The following is a 19,611-nucleotide window of genomic DNA, read 5'->3' as shown; positions in this document are numbered from 1 at the left end:
GCAGGAATGGCTCAGTTGTGTATTGTAGACTCTAGGTTGCCAACAGCTAATGGGATTGCTCTTCCCATTCACCCAGTAGGAAAAGGAGGGCTCTGCTTTTCATGTACAGGGTCTCAGTGCTGTCTCCAGAATGGACTCAATGACTAAAGGCTAGAAATCCCTGCCCCCTTTCTCTTTCAGCCCCGTGAAGTTCTGATTCAGGGTCTGTACGATTAGTCCTGTTATCAATAGCAACTCATGCACCTTTCCTCCAAGAATTTGTCCAATTCATTTTTGAATCTAGCTAAACTCTCAGGTCCGACAGCATCTGGTGGCAATGAGTTACACATCTTAATTACATGCTGTGTGAAAAAGAACTTCCTTTGGTTAGTTTTAAACTGACTACTAGGGCTGTGCAAAGCTTCGGATCATGATTCAGATTTGGAGATGATTCGGATGTTTCGGAGGCCAAATCTATGAATCCAAATTGTATTTGTGGAAGCTTTAAGCTTTCCAAATCGATTCAGAGCTTCCTAATCAATTTGGAAAAGATTCAGAAAAGATTCAGTGATTCAGAGATTCAGCTATAGGGTATTATGGGGAATCAATGAAATATCTATAACTTTGTTGTCTTTTCGCTGATTCAAATGAAACTTGCAGAGATGGTAGCCCCTGCACCTATCTCCTTAACAGCTGGCAGGCTTTGTGGCCACAGCAGGGCCTAGCAGCCAGGCCTGCAGTAGTTTCCTGCCCCACCCACCATGCCCCAAAACACACAGAGTGAGTTGCACAAGCACCCATGACATGAGTTTTGCCTGTCAGCAGCTAGAGGTGTAGGGCCCCAGAACGCAGAAGCCCCTGCACCTATCTCCTTGAAACTTGGCAAACTTTGTGGCCTCCACAGAGGCTAGCACGTCTCCAGTTTTGACCCCACTGTGGCTTAACACATACATGTGACGTGAGTTTTGCTTTCAAGAATTTGGGGTGCAGTTTCCCCCAAACCCATGCCTATCTACTTGACACTTAGCAGGCTTTGTAGCCTCAGCAGTGGCTACCATCCCTGCAGTTTTTACCCCTCTGTGCCTTAACACACACAGTGTCACCTATGTCATGAGTTTTGCTTGTCAGCAGTTGGAGGTGCAGTTTCACAGAACCCCTGCACCTATCTCCTTAAAACCTGGCAGACTTTGTGGCCTCAAGAAGATATACTACTCCTGCAGTTTTTGCCCCACTGTGGCTTAACACACACATGACATGAGGCTTTTTTGTCAGCAGCTTGAGGTGCAGTTTCCCAGAATCCCCTGTATCTATCTCCTTAAAACCTGGCACACTTCATGCCCTCCATAGAGGCTTCTGTCCCAGAAAGTTTCATCCAAATCAGACAACAGACAACAATGTTATAGATATTTCATTGATTCCCCATTATACTCTATGGCCAAATCTCCAAATTGGCTCTGAATCAGCTCCAAATCTGCTGAAGCGATTCAGCCAAATCAAATTGGAAAAATAATTTGGAACTCTGAATTGAATCTCTGGCATCCAAACTGGCCGAATCTGAATCAAATAGTTCCCTATTCACACAGGCCTACGGGTGAAAAATGTATCCCTAATGACCATTTTGCTGTGTGTGTATGTGGAACATTTTGAGGGCCAAAACTAAGAAAGAGTGATTCTGCAGAATTCCTCTGCACCCTATAACTCACTTTCTTGCCCAGTGATTTCCTGCCCCTTCTCCCAGCTTCCCAATAAGCCTCAATGATAGAGCCCTGGATAAGTATTGAAGAACACCAAGTACTCGGTAGGTGACACCATCTTTCTGCCCCCTGATAATCTTGAGTTGCCCTTAGGGAGATGTTGAACCAACAGGAGCCAGCCTTGCAGTTTCTAGAGGGAAGAAAGCCTGGAAGATATTTCTGTCATCTCCAGAGCTGGGTGATCAGTGATATGTCTTATGGGGTTCTGCTATTCCAGGATCATTTTGGTGAGCAGGATCACTTGGAGAACTCTGTCAAGAAGGAAATTATGGCTCTGGAAGTACAGGTTAAAAAATGTTTTGACCAGATGAATCATCCCCTTGATGAAGGTGCCAAGGATGCCATTAAATCCCAGAAGATAATTAAAAGTGAATGCCTTGATGTGAGTATTGCGTGCTTACTCAATGTCTGCAGCTTTTTTTCTCTGACTAGCTGTTGCCTCCACAATCCATTCCCTCTCTGCTGCATATTATTATTAGGGAAAGCTTTGAAATCTATGGGTGAAAGACAATATCATTAGGTTTTGAGAAGATTAATGAAGATTTCCAATGGGCATTGGGCAAAATGCACTTGCGAAGAGTAATGTTCTATAGGCCAGGGTCCATTACCTACCTCACATTGACCTTTAGCTTCTTCCAGTGGGACTTCAGCAGTCCTGCCCATAGAGTAGAATCATAGGGAACTGGGAGCAGAAGGGACCTGGGTCTTCAAAACCTCCAAGGATGGAGAGTTCACCACCTCTCTGGGGAGCCTGTTCCAGTGCTTTGCTACCCTTCTAGTATGAAAGTTTTTCCTAATATCTAAACTTAATTTGTCTGCTGCAACTCAATGTGATAGAGAAACTTTTTCCCAACAGGGCCACATTCTCCCTGTGACAACTGGCCATTTGGTTTTGTAGGGCCTGGGAAGCCTATTGGCAAGCAGAACTGATAACTGAAGTAGATCCACATAAAGACTTATATGGACTGAGTTGCCAAAATCCAATATATTTACAACCCCTGCAAGCCCCCACCCAGCTGCTGTCTTACCCTCAAGTCAACAAAGATGAAGCTTATGTTTCACCAAGCACCTAAAGCTTTGCCTCTGGGCACACCCAGAACCACTTTGACATTTGGCAGTCCTGAACAGTGTGCCCTATTGGGATCTACACACTAGACTTCCCCCAGGTGCCTCACCTATGTGACGGGAATGCTCAACACTGGCTGAATGGGTCCATCTGTCCACAAAATGTATTGAATCCAGAGTCGAGAGAGGCGTCTCCAAGGAGGGTTGAATAAGTCAAAGAAAGGCTGGAGTGAAGACCTCCGCACTTCTACTGGCTAGGTTAGGGGGCTCAGTGTGCTGGTGACTGTGGATTTCATTATGAGAAAATTAAATTTCCTTCCAAAACATTAAAGGCCATTGGCATCCAATTCAGGGATGTGGTTTCCACAGGAGTGATGGCAGGGAGGTGTCACATCGCAGCTGGTTGGGGCTGAAGCCCTCGTGGGTTTAGCCCTGTGGCTTTGTTGCTGCTTCTCCCCTGGAGAATGGAGATGATCCTCCCTGGGTTCTGTTGCCTTACCTATTTAGGCAGTGAAGCCTTCAGGGAATAAAATTATAGTTAATTATTCCTACCACACTTTAATCACAGCTGTTTCCAATTGTACAGCGAGACAACGGAAACCGAGGTTATTATAACACCCTCAAAGCCCTGTGCCTGAGGCATGGTATGTACGCATCCAGGTCCTGCCCCCGTGCAGACATCAATGATGCCCTCGCTCAGCCCATCTATGCTAAAATTAACATCATGTTTGGAAACATATTCAGGTGAGAGCAACCCTGCCCCATGTGGCCTGCAGAGATGGTACCCATGGCAGTGGGACCAGGGAACCCATTGTGGTATGCATATGGCACGAAGCAGGAAAAAGAGCTCCTTCTTAGAGGCTCAAAAGCCAAAGGTCACAGAAGGAGGGTCAAGTGGATGGAAGAGGCAAATGCTGGGGGATGGGTAGGAGGGGGAGTAGTAAAATGAATAGAAAATCATAGTTCCCAGTTGGTCACTTGCCTAACCCCATGCCAGCCTGGAGCAATCAGTAAGGAGCACAAGGGATTTAATAGAGATTCAGGTGAATGTTCAACCACTATTGTGATGACTACTTGAGCACTGCTGCTCCCAACTTCCACTTGTGCAAAGGCCCAGGCTCCTTGTGCTGCTTTTGTTAATTTTCATAATAATTAACCCCTGTTTGGAGCAGGGAATGTTGCCCAGCCCGGGGTGCTTGTGCACATTATGTTATTTAGATACATAGGCCTTTGTGAATAGGCAACTATTCGATTCACATATAGCCAATTCAGATTTGGCCGATTTGATTTGGAGATTCGAATCACTTTTACAATTTGATTTGGCTGAATCAATTCAGAAAAAATTCAGAAAAGATTCGGTGATTCAGAGTTTCAACCATAGGGTATAAGGGGGAATCAATGAAATATCTATAACTTTGTTGTCTTTTGGCTAATTCATATGAAACTTGTAAGGATGGTAGCCTCTGCTGAGAGCATGAAGTGTGCCAAGCTTAAAGGGGATAGGTGCAGGGATTTCTGTGCAACTACACCTCAAACTGCTGACAAGCAAAACACTGTGTGTGTGTTAAGGCAAAGGGTGGGGCGGGGAAACTGCAGGGGTGGTAGCCACTGCTGAGGCCACAAAATCTGCCAGCTTTCAAGGATATAGGGGCAGGGACTTCTGGGTTCTGGGGCCCTGCACCTCAAGCTGCTGACAGGCAAAACTTGTGACATGGGTGCTTGTGCAACTGTGTCTGTCTTGGGGCATGGGTGGGTGGGGAGACTACTGCAGGCTTGGCTGCTAGGCCCTGCTGTGGCCACAAAGCCTGCCAGCTGTTAAGGAGATCAGTGCAGGGGGGTTCTGGGGCCCTGCACCCCATGCTGCTGACAGACAAAACTCATGACATGGGTGCTTGTGCAACTGTCTGTCTTGGGACATAAGCAGTTCCCAGGTCTGTATTGATTCTTTCCTCTGCTTAGTCTTTGGTTTTGTATGTGTTAATCCTTGCTCGTTAACTTATTATCTAGTAGCTAGCTACTGTGTATTGAGCTGGTCCTTGAGTGAATCATGACTGATTGGTAACACAGTAGCTTGGCAGCCAGGCCCGCAGTAGGTCCCCCTTGAAACTTGGCAGGCTTTGTGGTCTCAGCAAGAGCTACCACCCCTGCAGTTTTCACCCCACTGTGGCTTAACACACACATGTGACATGAGTTTTGCTTTTAGATCTTTGAGGTGCAGTTTCCCAGAAACCCCTGCACCTATATCCTTGAAACCTGGCATGTGTCATGCTCTCATCCCTGCGAGTTTCATCTGAATCAACAAAAAGACAACAAAGTTATAGATATTTCATTGATTCTCCGTTATACCCTAAGGCCTAGTCTCCGAATCTTTTCTGAATCTTTTCAGAAGCTCTGAATCAATTCAGAAAGCCTAAAGCTTCTGGTGATTCAATTCAGATTTGTAGATTCAGCCTCCAAATCATCCAAATCATCTCTGAACCCAAATCATGATCCAAAGCTTTGCACGGCCAGGGGACCACCAAGGTCCCAGGAGGAGACAAGACCCTCACCCCCCACCCCCACCCCGCTTCTAGGCACGCAGTAATTGGGAATATTTTACAAATGGGTACACCAGAGGTGGGGTGGGGGGAGGAGGGGGAAGGGGAAGGATTAGGCTACAGATCAGTGCCTGCTAGGAAGAGCTAAGCTGTTTTAAGTGTTTCCATGGTTTCCAATTGTGTTCTCTGAAGCAAATGGCAAGCGTCCCTACAATTGTTATGTAAATGATGAATGATCGAGCATGGACAAATAGGTTTAACAAAACAAAACCCAATTGCTGCTCTGCCCCAAAATTAACCACGCCAGTACATTTCTTGGGGGCAGCACCCAAAAATGCTTCTCTGATCAACAGGAAATGTGTGCTTATGCGAGCGTATGCTTCTGCTGGCTGTGGCAGGGGGACTATTGATGGAAACGCAAACAAAAAAAAACAACCCGCCTCACCCCATGTCTCCCCATCTCACAGCATGTCACCCCATGCACCCCATGTCTCACACCATATGCTGGTTGCTTATGAGGGCTTATGCTGCCCGTCATCTCACCCAATGTCCCATCCCACTGACACACCCATGCACCCCATGTCTCAGCACATTTCCCCAAAATCGATAAAGCTAGTAGATTTGTGGGGAGAGCACCTGAAAATGAATCACTGGGTGAATGGCAGAAAATTGAGCAGGGTGGGAAAAGTCTAACTGAAAGCCACCCAGAAAAAATAAACCTAAACTGCCCCTTGCTGTAATTAAGTACTAGGAGGTCAGCAGGGTAAAACTGTTATGAGATGCCCTCTAGCATCTTTTAGTATTAAGAGCACATTAACCAATTATGAGTGGTAAGTGTGTTATGTATGCGTTATGTGCAAAATAGTAAGGGGAATCATCTTGGTACATAGCGCCAATGAAATAAAACCAGAGAATATCTTTAGCTAGAAAAAACCAATAATGTGTACAAGTGCCTCCAGAAGCTAGTGCCCGTTTGGACTTTTTAAATGGCTTCAGGAAGTGAATAAACATCTGTGGGGCATATCCTGTGCCCCCAAGAAGATGGGCTCACCCCATTAGCAAGACAAGCAAAGTGGAGATGCAGAGCAAGGAGCTCACATGCTTTTATCTCCACTTCCCAGTAGTTTCTTGTGGTTTACTGTAGCTGGCTGCTGGTGCATTTCTAGAGAGCAGCTCCTCCAACGAAATGAGCTCAGGACAAAGGGATATGAAGTTTACCAAGGGGAATGTCCCAGCAATGCCAGCTGTATGCTCCCTGATCCCTGCTGCCCCAGCCCAGGGCCTTCCGTCCTGCTTCCTCACCAGCTATATGGAGTGTGGTAGGGAAACAAGCCTGTCATCCTTTCCATGATCAACCCTTTATTATTGCAATAGGATCCAAAGATACACTCGAGCCACATTGAGACCCAAACTGAGTACCTTCATGGATGCTGTGAGGCAGAAATTTGTGGAGGTCGGGGTGGAGAATTCAGCAGCTGATAACAACTGCCGCCTCAACTTCCTTATGCAAGAAGTAAGTACGTATTAAAAGGGAGGGGGCCAGGCCAGCAGCCTGAGGACAAGTGTTTAGCACTGCCAGCTGCAGACCAGGCCATAAGCTCTCCTGTTGTCCTGCTTCTTCATCCTGTTTCTCATGACTCTGGAACCAGGGTTCATCTCTGGTAAGAGAAATGGCCATGAGCAGCTCTGCCTTGTACCCAGCAAACCCAGTACACAGCATTTACTGCCTGGCAGCAAGAGCCAGAACATCAGGTGCTGCAGAGCCAAGAGCAGAGAATAATCCCAGTCCTCTGATTGCAGGCTTGGTTGACTCTGGAATTACTAAGAGCACCCTAATGACTGCTCAGAGTCAGATCAATCATCAGTTTGAGGTCAGGAAGAAATGTTCCCCCTGGTCAGATTGGTACAGGCTGTTGGGGTTTTTGCCTTCCTCTGTAGCAGCCCCTGGCTGCCTGTCATACAGCCCTCAATGCCTTGCCAAAACTCAGTAAGCGGCCGTCTGCCCAAAATAATTGCCCGCCTCTGCTCTGTAGCCTCTGCCTGGTCTCTCTGGAGCGAAGCAGGATGTTGGCTACTGTGGTCCCCCTGATTTACTTGTGGCAGGTTTGGGTCTTACACCTTGGTAGATGGTAGTTTTATTAAGAGGTTATAATCTTGTATAGGACAGTTTGGACAGGGATAATCCTGCTTCAGGCAGTGGATTGGACTAGATGACTTAATGCAAGTCCCTTCCAGTCCACTTTCTCTTTGATTTCTATCATCTAATGGCTTATGTAAGTTATGCCTGCAGTCATGGCTCCATAAAGACTATCTTGCCAGCTGGACTAAGTGGGTGTTTTTAGTCAGCGGCATTGGCTTTTGGCACTGAGGGATTCCCTTGTGCCAGGGACATGCCTATCTGCTTTGCATGTCAATCAGAGACAAGTCCCTGCACATGCCAAAGAAATCTGGTTAGACCAGCAATAAATAGCAAGAATTAAAAATGACCCAGGACATTTTTATGAGACAGCTCATATTCCACTCTGCCCCAGTGCTACCATAATTGCTAGAGCAGTTGTGTTTTATGGGCCTGCTGTTTTGTGGACTACCAGGATGAAAACTGAAAGGCCAGTGGTAAGCATTTGGGAGGGCCAACTGCCCAAGACCTTCGCAGGTTAGTTCTAAGCTTGGTATCTAATACATGTAGTTACCAAACCTGCCCTGATCCCTGGTGAGGGGCCGTAGTCAGCTACAGCTGCAGGGCCAGAGATTGGACAGCCAGGATTTGACAAGGAGAGGAAACAGTCAGATGGGCAGAAACTCCAGCAGAGATTCAAGGTCTGTGCACTCAATCAGGGAAACATGAGACGTAGCATGGAAACAAGGGGTTGTCACAGGGGGGGCCGGAGTTAGGAAAGTAGAAGTTAGTTAGGGTGGGATCAAAGGTCCCATAGCCTTTAGACAGAGAAGGGTGTTGCACAGCTTGCAGGCTGTTCATGGTTTTCTAAGCTCTGGCCTTAATGCTTCCCAGTCCTACAAATGTCATTTTCATTCCAGGGGTAACCAATAAGAAGACCCTAAGGGGTCCTGTTGGCTTTGTAGTCCAAACTGTTTCTTTAGACCATTTGACAGAAAAAAAGGATTGAAGGGACATTGACACATGCTTTAAATTAATCCTTGCAGATGGAAGTCATCATGAGTTCCCTTGACAGATACATCCTCCAGAAGAAGGCAGATATCTACCTGTCCCTTTCGCTCTCCATTCAGAATGATCTAAGGCCGTATTATGATGGTAGGACTGATTCCCCTCAACTGTTCTGCATTTTGTAGTCTTAGTTTGACCTCTGAGCCCTTGGGATGTTTTCCCCAAGTGATGGAACAGCATGCTTTAATATTTTGCCGTCTTCCACAGCTCACACACAGGGACCCTCCCAGTTTCATTAGCACCAGCAAAGCAAGCAGGAGAGCATGCAATTTGATGTTTTAGGTGATGTAGATTTGATGGGTATTGCACCATGTTCTTGGGGGAAGATATCAACATCCCCAAGGATACCCCCCAAATCACTTGTTATTGAAAGTCTCCTCTTGCTCCTTGTGCTTATTCAGAGCCTCCTAGCATTTAAACTGGCCTCTGAACTAAAATATTCAGCAGCTAGGGATCAGATTGTTATCCTTGTCGATGAGTGGAGGGGTTCCAGAAGGGCTGAAGCAGCCTGAGAGGGGACGTGGGATCCTGTGTGGAGGCAGGAAAGGGAGATAAGGATTGAGGATGAATCTTAGCCCAGGGGCTGAGGCTGGCACAAGTCAGTCCCTACTTGGTGCTATGCTGGCACCCACATATAGCAGCAATACCCATGGGCAGAAGCTGACCTCCATCTCCTGCCTGGGATACATGGAGGCATGGGGGATCTGTCATGCTGAGGAATATGGCAAGGTCTTTATTCTCCAGGGCATCCAACCCAGCTCTCTTTTCCAGCAGTAAGTTCATGTCACTAGAAGAGCCCACTGGGTATCTCCTTGGCAAGGGGCATCATTATCACATATTCATAGAAGTAGGGTTGGAAGGGACCTAAGTAGATCATCAAGTCTGACCCTCTGCCCTGGGAAGGAGTGAATACTGGGCTCATATGACCCCAGCTAAGTAAATGTCAAGTATCCTCTTAAAGACCCCCAAGGTAGGAGCCAGCACTACTTCCCTTGGAAGTTGGTTCCAGATCCTAGCCACCCTGACTGTGTAGTAGTGTCTTCTAATGTCCAGCCTGAACCTACTCTCAAGCAACTTATGGATGTTATTCCTCATTACTCTGGGAGGTGTGCGGGTGAACAGGGTCTCCCCCATTCCCCGCTGGTCCCCTCTGGTAAGTTTGTAGATGACTAGCAAGTCCCCCCCCAGCCTTCTCTTGTGGAGGCTGAACAGGTTCAGGTCTCATAGCCTCTCCTCGTAGGGTCTGCCCTGCTGCCCCCTGATCAAGTGCGTGGCCTCCTCTGGACCCTCTCCATGCTGTCCACATCCCTCCTGAAGTGCGGCGTCCAGAACTGGACGCAGTACTCCACCTGTGGCCTGACCAGTGTCATGTAGAGGGGGAGGATCACCTCTTTGGACATGCTCGAGATGCATCTGTGGAGGCATGACAAGGTACGGTTAGCCTTACTGACCGCGTCCTCACATTGGCAGCCCATGTTCATTTTGGAATCAATAATGACTCCAAGATCTCTTTCTGCCACTGTGCATTTAAGAAGGGAGTTCCCCAGCCTGTAGATATGCTGCTAGTTCTTCCTGCTCAAGGGCAGTACTCTGCACTTGTCAGTATTGAATCTCATCTTATCCTTATTTGCCCACCCCTGTAACCTGTCCATGTCCAGCTGTATCCTGTCCCTTCCTTCTAGCGTGCACACCCTGCCCCAGATTTTGGTGTTGTCAGCAAATTTGAACACGGTGCTTTTCACCCCCTCATCCAAGTCACTAATAAAGAGTTTAAACAGTGTGGGCCCAAGGACCAAGCCCTGGGGGACCCCACTTCCCACATCCCTACAGGTCGAATATGACCCGTTCATCACCACTCTCTGGGTGCCGTCTCTCATCCAATTTGCAACCCATCTGACTGTGTAGGCATCAGTGCCAAAGTCGCCTAGCTTTTTAATGAGAATGGGGTGGGAGACAGTGTCAAAGGTCTTCCTGAAGTCCAGAAAGACTACGTCCACTGCGAAACCTGCATCCAATGATTTTGTCACCTGATCATAGAAGGAAATCAGGTTGGTCTGACAGGACCTGCCCCTAATAAACTCACGTTATTTGCCCCTGAGCATTGTCCCCCCTGCTGCTCCTTCACAGATGTGCTTCCGGATAATCTTCTCAAAGATCCTCCCTAGGATCAAAGTAAGACCAATAGGCCTATAGTTGCCCGAGTCTTCCCTCCTTCCTTTTTTGAAAACGGGGAACACATTGGCCCTCTTCCAGTTGTCTGGCACCTGGCCAGAGCACCACGAGTGCTTGTAAAGCTGTATCGGGGGCCCCGTGATATCCCCTGCCAATTCCCTCAGCACCCTGGGGTGGAGAGCATCTGGACCTGCTGATTTGAACATGTCTAGCCCTTCCACAAGTTCCCTAACTTAGTCCTTCCTGACCCTACGCCTGGCAGAGTCCCTCCTGAGTCCATCCTGAATCTCAGTGGAGGAGTCCTGGTCCCTGCACCGAGTCTGTCCTGAGTCCCAGTGGGGGAGATGTCCCAGTCCCTGCTCAGAAAAATGGAGGCAAAGACTTTGTTTAAAAGGTCTGCTTTTTCATCTGGTGCAACCACCATATTGCCAAGTGTATCCTGCAGGGGGCCCATGTTGCCTGGCGCCTTCTTACTCCCTATGTATTTAAAAAATGACTTTTTTTTTTTGTCCTTGATCCTTGTTTTTAGCCCTAGTTCCATCTCTGCCTTAGCCTTCCTAACAACCTTTTTGGCTTTCAGACATTCCTGAATGCCTTTGGTGAGCCAAGGGGTCTTTTGAGCATTCTTGCCCCCTTTGATTCTCATTGGGAATGTCACCCCTTGGGCTCGGAGGGTCATCTTCATAAGGAATGACCACTCATCTTGGACACCCAGTTCCCGACCTCTCCAGGATCCCAGTGTTTCTCCTACCAATCTTGTCAACTCATTGAAGTTGGTCCTCTTGAAGTCAAGGGCTGTTGCCTTACTGCAGGCCCTTGACACCCTGCACTGGATGGTGAATTCCAGTAGGCAATGATCACTGTCACCCAGGTGGTCAAGAACCTGGAGTCCCCTCACCAGGTCATTGCCTGTGGCCAGGAGAGCATTCCTTCTGGTGGGACTGTGCACCTGCTGGGTTAGGTGGACGTCCTGTATTACAGCAAAGAACTTTCATGAGTGGTCAGACCTGGCTGACTGCTCCTCCCAGCAGATGTGCAGGTAATTTAGATCACTCATGATGACTACATCCCTTGCCCTAAGTGCCTCCGCAAGCTGACCTGAGAATTCACGGTCCAGCTCTTCCCCTTGGTTGGGTGGTCTGTAGTAGACCCCCACCGTTAAGTCCCTTTCCCCACGACCCCCCTGTATTCTGACCCAAAGCACTTCAGCTTGCCCTCCTCCGGCCCCATCCTGTTAGTTGAGGACGTGTATTGCTCTTTGACATAGAGCGCCACACCCCTGCCTTTCCTTCCCATTCTATCCCACCTGTATAGCCTATAGCCCCTAATGTTTACTGCCCAGTCATGGGATGAATCCCACCAGGTTTCTGTGAGCCCTACTATGTCTGGGTTTGTACTAGCTATCAGGAGGGCGAGGTCCTCCTGCTTATTTCCCATGCTCCAAGCATTAGTGTAAAGGCATTTAAGGTCTTGTATTGGTACATGCACCCTCCCCTCCTTCAATTCTTAGGGCAATCTGGACCCCCATCACTTACCTGGGTACTCCTTGTGCTTGTCACCCATCTTGGTTGGGAGGTGTCCTCGTGTCCTCCTGTGGCCCCATCCCCCAGCAAAGCTAGTTTAAAGCACGAGATCAGCCAACCTGGAAGAAAAGACACGCTGCGACTATTAACAGCACGGCTCTCTGAGCACTCGTGGGGCACTGGCCAGGTACCAGAGGATTGGAAAAGGGCCATTGTGGTACCCATTTACAAGAAGGGGATAATAGAGAACCCTGGCAAATATAGGCCAGTCATTCTTACCTCAGTCCTTGGGAAGACCTTTAAGAAACTATCAAGGAGCATATCTCCAAGGGTCCAGCAGGGGAGGTAATGCTCAGGGGCAACCACCATGGGTTCACTGAGGGCAGGTCTTGCCTGACTAACCTGGTTTCTTTTTATGAACATGTCACAAAGTCCCTGGACAAGGGTGTCGAGGTGGATGTCATCTTCCTGGACTTTAAGAAGGCCTTCAACACAGTTTCCCACCACATTCTCTTAAAAAAACTTGGTGACTGCGGAATTGATGTCTACACAGTCAGACTGGTGGGAAGTTGGCTAGATGGTCACACCCAGAGAGTGGTGGTGGATGGGTCATTTTTGACCTGGAAGGATGTGGGCAGTAGAGTCCCCCAGGGCTCAGTCCTCGGGCCCGCACTGTTCAACATCTTCATCAGCAACTTGGACAAGGGGGTGAAAAGCACCCTATACAAATTCGTGGATGACACTAAGATGTGGGGAGAAGTGGGGATGCTAGAAGGAAGGGACAGGCTACAACTAGAGCTGGACAGGTTACAGGGTTTGGCGGATGAGAACAGGATGGGTTTCAACACAGACAAGTGCAAGGTGCTGCACCTGGGGAGAAGGCACCAGCAACACACCTATAGGCTGAGGAGCACCCTTCTTGTCAACACGGTGGCAGAACGGGATCTTGGAGTCATTGTTGAGTCCAGGTTGAACATGAGCCACCAATGCGAGGAAGCTGTCAAGAAGGCTAACCACACCTTGTTGTGCATCTACAGATGCATCACAAGCAGTTCCAGGGAGGTGACCCTTCCCCTCTGTGTGGCACTGGTCAGGTCACAGTTGGAGTACTGGGTCTGGTTCTGGGCGCCGCACTTCAAGAGGGCTGTGGAGGATCCAGAGGATCCAGAGGAGGGCCACTCACATGGTCAGGGGGCAGCAGGGCAGACCCTACGAAGAGAGGCTAAAGGGCCTGCATCTATTCAACCTCCACAAGAGAAGGACGAGAGGGGATCTGGTGACCGTCTATAAACTCACTGGGTGAACCAGCGGGAATTGGGGGAGGCTCTGTTCCCTCAGGTACCATCCAGGGTTACTAGGAATAACAGCCACAAACACAGAGAAGGTTCAGGCTGGACATCAGGAGACATTGCTTTACAGTTAGGGCTGCCAGGCTCTGGAATGGGCTCCCAAATGAGGTGGTGCTCTGTCTTACTTTGGAGGCTTTCAAGAAGAGGCTGGACAGATATTTGGCTGGGGGGATATGATCCCAGATCCCGTTCCTGCCTGGGGCAGGGGGTCAGACCTGATGATCTGTTTAGGTCCATTCTGACCCTAAGTACTATAATACTACAATTTTGTACACCTAAACCCAGTCCCAGCCCTTCTCCCCAAACCCACCCCAGTCTGGTGCAGTGCTGTGACACGTCCCTCCTTTGCAACAGAGGCAGCTAAAGTAAGGGGGAAGCAAGCCTGCCAGAGGATGAAAATGATCCTCACGGAGAACATAGACAAAGAGGTGAAGAGTGGGATGTTTGAACGGGCAACAGAGAGGATGAAGGAGCAATTCCAGAAGCTGAAGGTAAGTGATGTTTTTCCCTTCTCCTTCAGGCTCTGTCCATGGACTGGGCAGTGCTGTACAGCACCCAAAGCAGCTCACAGCATCTGCCTAGGCAGGGCAGGGGCAATTTAGATCAAAAACATTTAAAGAAATCATCTACCCCAAGGGATGTTTCTTGGCCACTCAGTGCAGAAGTTACTTCATTTTGATCTTCCAGGTGTCCTCAGAGGCCTTCACCTTGCAAACACTTACACATGCCCTTGGCCTCAAGCACATGAGAAACACCACTGACTTCAGTGGAAGCAGTCTCAGGCTTAAAGGCAAAACACATCCTAAATAATACAATCCATACCACAGACAGGCACTGTACAGACACCATGCACAGCAGACGTAGCTTGCAGCAACAAAAGTCTATTTCTTCAGGAATAACAGGTCCTTTTTAACACTAGGGACTGCTTAAGAAGCAGCATTATCCCTCTTAACAACATGCCCACAGGAGTAGAGGGCAAACCTGTTCTGAAATGAATCCAAGCACGGAGCAATGGGCTCAAGTTGCAGCAAGGGAAGTTGAGGTTGGATATTAGGAAAAACTCTTTCACTGGGAGGGTAGTAAAGCACTGGAACAGGCTACCCACAGAGGTAGTGGGACCTCCATCCTTGGAGGTTTTGAAGACCTGGATAGACAAACTGAGGCTGGGATGATGTAGTCAGGGCTGGTCCTGCTTGGAGCAGGGAGTTGGACTCAATGTGACCTCCTGAGGTCCCTTCAACCTGAATTTTCTGTGATTCTATCTTCCTATTTATGTGTGCAACTTAGCAACGCCCACTAGGCTCACTGAACCTCCCTAGGAGCCCCTGTGAATTCCACTTACGATAGCGTAATCTCCATGATGTATAGATGGACATTAGGTTAGGAAAGGTCTCTGTTCCAGGGTCTAATTTCCTAATTCCCATGACCTTCTGTTGATGGAGCTGTCTGTTTTTTCTGATCCCCTTCATCTGTGCCTCTGACTTCCCCTCTGTTCATTGGGGAAGGGACAGCATAAGGGGCTGACACACCTCAGCTGGTGTGTCATGACCAACCTTCTTTGGAGTCTGTGAAGAAAGACTGATTTAGGCTAGGTAAGGATCTGACATGCAGACTTTACCCTAAACTCAATTAAAAAGCACCATGGAGATCAGTACCTGAAGCCCTCACCTCATCACAAGAGTTTTTCTGGTTCCTACTGAGGTTTTAAAGTAAGCAGATGCCCAGAGCAGCAGTCTTTGCAGTTAAATCTCCTGCCATCCCAGCAGGCTGTGCACAGTGGTCGTTTGGCCTGAATGGTCTGTCAGGCTTGCTGTTTCTACATCTGACTGAGGCAGGGATTACATCCTAGGCAGGTCAAGTCAGCCCTTCATCCTTCTGAGTTAGAAGCAGCTAATTGTACTGAGCACTCAGGAGGAGACCGTACAGCTCTGCTCCAAAAAGTGATTGTGAAAATGGCATCGTCTTCATTGTCTTTCCCACAATGCCAGGGCAACTGGGCTCCATTCACAAGCCTCCTGCCAGCACAGTGACCTTACTTTAGCAGTCACACAGAGCTTTTTTCCTGCACATCCTAATGAGCAATAAAGGTTCTCCAGGGCAAACAAAGCCCCTAATTGTACCTGTCTCTTCCCAACGCACACAGACACTGCCTCCGCTATTAACTTATTACCTTTATATGCAAAAAGGCTTGGTGTCTATGGTTGTATAACTTTGGTGACATCCGCCTGACTCCTTGCTGAGACTGAACAGCTGTGACTGATCGATTGGCTAATGGGTGTGAAGGGCTGTGAGATCTGTACCATGCTCATGTGCTGACAACTTCTTTGCCGCAGAATGATATGACAGAGAAGCTGCTAAACGACTTTTCCAAGATGATCAAACTTGCCTTTTCTCACTGGGAAAGGGTTGCTGGGGACCTGCCAGGTAAGAATCTGGAATCTCCTCTCGGGGAGCTGTGTGGGTGGAGTCGAACTTCCCAGCACCCTTCTCGTCCCCCAGCTCCCTTTCTGTCTCCCCCAGTTAAATGAAATTGGATGACAAGAGGTTTGCTGGCCTGGAAATGGGTTTCCTACTGACGGGGAGGAACTTAATGAGGTCTGGAAGACTCATTTAAGGGTGAAGTTCCCTTAAGTGAATGGGGTGACAGCCACTGAGCTGTGATGTGGGATGGAGCTGGCTGTTTGCCCCAGGGCAGGGGTGGGGATGAGCTTTGGGACAGAGCTGTTCCTACCTCCTCCCCCCGTAAAAGGGGTTTGGTGGAGGGTGCCTGTTGGGGTTGTGCAACACCTTCCCCAGGCCAACAGCATGGAGGCGCTCTTGACTGCAGAGCAACCTGCACTGCATCCGGAGGAAGGGCCACATGGCAACCTCAAACCCTGGCCTTGGCCAGGTCCCTTGCACAGACCACAAACTCGTGAGCCAGGAGCTGTGCACTGGGTGTTGGACTGGACCTTATGAGAACAAACAGGTTACCAGGAAAGCTGGGACCTGACCCCATTGCTGCTGAGTTGTAGTCCAGCACCATCACTAGGCTGTTTCTTCTGCTGGGAGAGCTGCCACCTACTCCCTGTGTGATGTGGGCAAGTCCTGCTCCCTTTTCTGTTTCTGTAAAATGGGATCAGTGCTCATTTGCCCACTTAGCAAAGTGCTCAGAGGTCCTGGCAGGAAAAGGACTTCACTTAGGTCTGAGAATTATGCCCCCCCACAAAAGTCCATTTGTAGAAGTGCAGGTAAGCGCATAGATGTCCAGTGTTGTAATATTAATAGTTTGCTGTGTGGCTGGATCCTTATTCCATGGGTTCTATGACTACGGTTGTGCAGGATACATCGCCTGAACAAATTTGCCTATAAGTTTCATAGATTCATAGACACAGACATAGACAATTTCATAGATTCATAGACATCAAGTTAAAAGAGTTGCACTTTTTTCTCTTCATTTGTGTTGCGGGTGGCACTGCTTTTCCTCCTGCTTAATGAAGGTGAAATGGCAGATCCTTTTTAAAACGTAAGACAATCCTGTTTTAACTTGCTGTTCTTCTTGCAGATTTCAAGAGAGAATATGAAAACATTAATGACCTTCTTGACCGTCTGGAAAACTGTGAATAAAAAGATCAGGGGGGAATTATTTAAAAAAAAAATATTTCCGATTCATCAGGTTATAGAGATTTTTTTCCTTCTCTTCCTTGCAACAAGGTTACAGGCTTTATTAGTTTTAATCATGCGTGATGTTAACAGAATAATTTCAGTTCATTACTTTCTCACTTTTGCATATATAGTTCACGAATTATTAACCTATTTGAGTGTAGCATTGATTAAGACAGAGATGTTAAAGACAGAGCTGATATGAGATAGAGATGATAAGATAGAGATTTCTATTAAGATAGAGATGATGAAGTGTTCAATCCACCCTGCACTGTGAAAGTAGGAGAAAGTGAACAAGATACAAACTTGTTTAATGCATTTGTAACACACTTTAGCAGCAATTTATTGAGAATAACAGTGTTTTTACTCATCGTTTCTAAAAAAAGGTTGTGGATTTTAAGAGCAAAATACAAGACATGCACAAAGCTTCTGATGAAGTGTCCACGTCAATGCAAACTTAGAGAAATATAAAGTTTACAGAAGTAAATCTGCCCAGGAATTGTTGCCCTCAGCATTTGCCAGGTTCCCATGCAAACAGCCCAGAATAATTTCAGTTGTGAAAACAACAACATTTTTCATTTTGGGGAGTTTTGAGAAATTTGATGAACACCTGAAAACGTTCTCTGGCTGTGGACTTGATTCACTAGAGCTTCTGGTTCTTTGAGCCCACTGCTGAGAGGATATTTGGAGCTTTTCTAACGTGTGTGTCTATTGGGGAAGCTTACGGGACCTTGGCAGAGGAAGGGTGGTCTTGTTCGCAGGACACGGGGTAAGCCTGTGTGCAATTTCTTGCTCTGCCTCTGTGGATGACTTTTGGACCTTCTTTTTAAGGTGTGTTTTGTTACACATTTCACTCTGTTATTCAGATAACACATGCACAAGAATCTCAGCTGGGTTCGGAGAGGATTCATGCCTGGAGGACCTCTTGGAAGAGCTTACAGGTGCCCTTCAAAGCCACATAATAATCTACTACTTAAGTTTCAGTCTCAGTACAGCCCTCTCTAGTGACCTGTTGAGGCAGCAAAGACTAGTGCAGACAGAGCACCGCACAGCAGTCGTACAGATATAATAATGTGGATGTGGTTTGCTATGGAGATGCATAACTGGCCCATGTCAGACACCTGGATTACCTGGGCACTGAAGATGTACCCAGTCTTGCCACCTCACTCTCCCAGCTGTGAAAATGGGCATAAAAGCCCTCCCTTGACTTGGGGGCTGTGAGCCTGTTTGTGGCCTGAGGAGAGTGGGGGGCAATGGTGACCAGCCCCAACCCCAAGAGCCTGTGAGTACTAGCAGCCCTGTAGCAAGCTGGAAATCCAGCTCTCCTTGGGGCAGTTCCCTTGGTAGCTGGAGGTAGCTGGATCTGAGCTGAGGAAGGGCTTAGTATTTGCAGCAAAGCCAGTGCTGAGCCCACGATATGCTCAGGAGAGGTCCCTTATGGAGCCTTATTGAACCTGCTGTGAGCTTCCCTGCTTCCCCACACCTCATCACTGTCAGCAAGTAATGGAAAGGGTATCTAGCCTCCTGGATGGGCGAACAGTCAATGTCACCCAATTCCACAGATCAGACAGAAAGTTCTCAACAAATCGGGTGCTTTTCCAGAACGTTCCCATAACAGGGCAGAGTCTCCCTGTTACAGTGATGACGCAACTTGGAATGGTGCAGCCATTCATCTGTCACATATACATGGTAATTCGCAGAATGACGTGTGGTGAACCACTTTGTCCATTGGGGGTGGCTACAATTTTTGTGTAACGAGCCCCCTTGTCCACCAAGTGTCACTACAATTTGCAGCTATTTGTGTGTAATGAATGTTTAGGATGCCCTTGGCAGTCCAGGAAGTGGGGGAGGGAGGGAAGGGCCTGGTGAATGCTGATGGCTGGCACCCAAACTTGCAACAGTCACAGACATGTGTGCCCAGCAAAAATCCACAGATAAGACAGTGGCAGGGTAATGGTCATGTCACCTGCTGCTTCTGTCGAGGAGGATAGGCCATGAAGATCGACCTCCACACCCAGTGTGTGAACCCCTGAGCTCTTGAGCCTTGAGGATCCTTTAAATCACCTTTCATCTGAACTGGCAGTTGTGATTAGGCTGAGCTGTGTGGTGAAGAGGGGAGGGAGGAGGCATTGAAAAGTGATTTAAAGACCCCAGGAGTCAGTGGGCAGTGCAGGGAGGTAGAGGGTAATGCACAGCTTGGAGGTGCATCAGTGGCCAAAGTGGGTGGGCGCTTGTTTGCAGGCACTCGGGATCTGCTGTCAACTGAACCCAGGCACCCCTTCTTGATCCATTTAAGTTGACTGCTTGTTACCCGCTTGCAAAAGTCATTGTGTACCAGCTTATGAACAGCAGGCAGTGCACAGCTCTGGACCGCACCACCCAGGCTCAAACTCTCCTGTGCTGACA

At 48.0% G+C, this 19,611-nt stretch overlaps 1 protein-coding gene across 4 annotated transcripts in view; it reads left to right on the top strand.

Annotated features, from left to right (window-relative positions):
* The window catches only part of LOC102379551 (nuclear GTPase SLIP-GC), a 64,839-nt gene extending 47,158 nt beyond the window's left edge, over positions 1-17,681 (top strand). For all 4 annotated transcript variants that reach the window (XM_014524822.2, XM_014524821.1, XM_006033894.2 and 1 more), the window contains 7 exons: positions 1,951-2,115; positions 3,385-3,542; positions 6,710-6,848; positions 8,498-8,606; positions 13,918-14,054; positions 15,897-15,987; positions 17,108-17,681. In XM_014524822.2, coding sequence (XP_014380308.1) covers positions 1,951-2,115; positions 3,385-3,542; positions 6,710-6,848; positions 8,498-8,606; positions 13,918-14,054; positions 15,897-15,987; positions 17,108-17,169 — 861 coding nt within the window. In that variant the 3' untranslated portion in view covers positions 17,170-17,681. The remainder of the gene's footprint in view (positions 1-1,950; positions 2,116-3,384; positions 3,543-6,709; positions 6,849-8,497; positions 8,607-13,917; positions 14,055-15,896; positions 15,988-17,107) is intronic.
* Positions 17,682-19,611: the final 1,930 nt, after the last annotated feature.

Source organism: Alligator sinensis, unplaced genomic scaffold, assembly GCF_000455745.1.
Source record: "Alligator sinensis unplaced genomic scaffold, ASM45574v1 scaffold650_1, whole genome shotgun sequence".
Classification (NCBI taxonomy): Eukaryota; Metazoa; Chordata; order Crocodylia; family Alligatoridae; genus Alligator; species Alligator sinensis.
Note: the sequence above shows the minus strand (reverse complement) of the source record. Positions and strands in the feature narration are given on the sequence as shown.